This window comes from Oncorhynchus clarkii, chromosome 10 (genome assembly GCF_045791955.1).
Source record: "Oncorhynchus clarkii lewisi isolate Uvic-CL-2024 chromosome 10, UVic_Ocla_1.0, whole genome shotgun sequence".
NCBI lineage: Eukaryota > Metazoa > Chordata > Actinopteri > Salmoniformes > Salmonidae > Oncorhynchus > Oncorhynchus clarkii.
Window position 1 is genome coordinate 26721091 of NC_092156.1, and position 1398 is coordinate 26722488.

A 1398-nucleotide genomic window follows, 5' to 3' on the forward strand; every position below is an offset into this window, starting at 1 on the left:
GCCCGTGTTTACGGATTTGGGAGTGTACCTGGTAGGTTCTTAGATCATTTGTGCTTAAAGGATATTCGCCATGTCAACGTCTCCTAACTAAAGCCAGATTCTGGTTCAGGGATCATCCATATAACGTTACAGTCTATGGTAGGGGTGAACAATGTTTATTCATGCAACATTACTGTTGTGTTATAGTTGTTTTACCTTTCTGGAGCAGCTTCTCCATCTTGTGCAGATTTTTCTCCAGGGTGTACCTATGCAACTGAGCAGGTAGGCCTCCATTCTTCACGATCCCCAATCGCACTGGGCAGGGAACAGGCAAAGCAGCCATCCTGCTCCATTCACTGCCACGGAGTTCCAACTACCAACGGGGGTCGCTGCAGTAAAAACTGCCGAATGTCAGTTAGTTGGCTAGCAAGCTAGCTAACACATTAGCTGTCTAGCTAGCTAATTAACGACCAATGACAACCAGTTAGCCAACTATGGGTTCGTCGATATATTTAGTAGTTAAAATTGTTAAGTTTAAGGTGTTTAGTATGAAATTAATATAAACTTAATTAGTGAAAAGGAGTTGTTTACCGAATTCGTAGTAACTAGTTAGCTGATCATCAGATACGCGCGAGCGTCGAATCTCTCACAGTAAATTGGGCATCACGAGCCGACCAACTAAAAATCATTTAGGGAACAAAAATATTGTTAACGTTACGGAGCTTGTGTGCTAAAGTGGAAATGCCATAGTAGAAAAGCAGATCACAAGCATATGACACGTAAGTTAGTTTAGCTACCACAAGAGCCTTGCATGTTTACATATGGTGGTCCTTAGTGCCAAGAAGACAAAAACCTAAACGTGCACTGAGTTTCACAAACTCAGTGCACGTTTTGTTTTTTGTCATATTACGACATAGCTGATTCAAATAATCAACTAATCATCTAGTTTTGATCATTTGAATCAGCTGTGTACAGTAGTAGTGTTTGGGTAGAAAACAAACCGTTCACCCCTTGGGTTCCCGAGGACAGTTTGGAAAGCTGGCTTAAAGGCAACCAACCAGATTTGTGGAAACTATTTTACAGATATGTCAATGATTGCCATTTTCATTATTGCTTTGCAGCATTACAGTTAAGTAAATTAATGTTTTTGAAATGTAGGCAGCCAATTACAATAAATTGTCAAATGTACTGTACTATTCTCACATCTCCTTATATGGTGTATTGGCGATCGCACAATTTAATCTGCGTTCCTCCACCTACTGTGCGGGATGGAAACAGGATTCCCAAAAATGGAACAAAATACCTAAACTTAAATATGTAAACGAAATCAAACAACTTTTCTTTTAAAAAATAAATAAAACAGTTACATTTATTTTCCTGGGTTGTGGGTTTGCAGTAATTGACAACACGGTGTAATGT

General features: G+C 39.4%; 1 protein-coding gene across 1 annotated transcript in view; it reads right to left on the minus strand.

Annotated features, from left to right (window-relative positions):
- Positions 1-797, minus strand: part of LOC139419491 (testis expressed 14, intercellular bridge forming factor) — a 33428-nt gene extending 32631 nt beyond the window's left edge. The window contains exons 1-3 of the mRNA XM_071169444.1: positions 777-797; positions 571-657; positions 196-368 (exon numbers count right to left, since the gene is read on the minus strand). Coding sequence (XP_071025545.1) covers positions 196-322 — 127 coding nt within the window. The 5' untranslated portion in view covers positions 323-368; positions 571-657; positions 777-797. The remainder of the gene's footprint in view (positions 1-195; positions 369-570; positions 658-776) is intronic.
- Positions 798-1398: the final 601 nt, after the last annotated feature.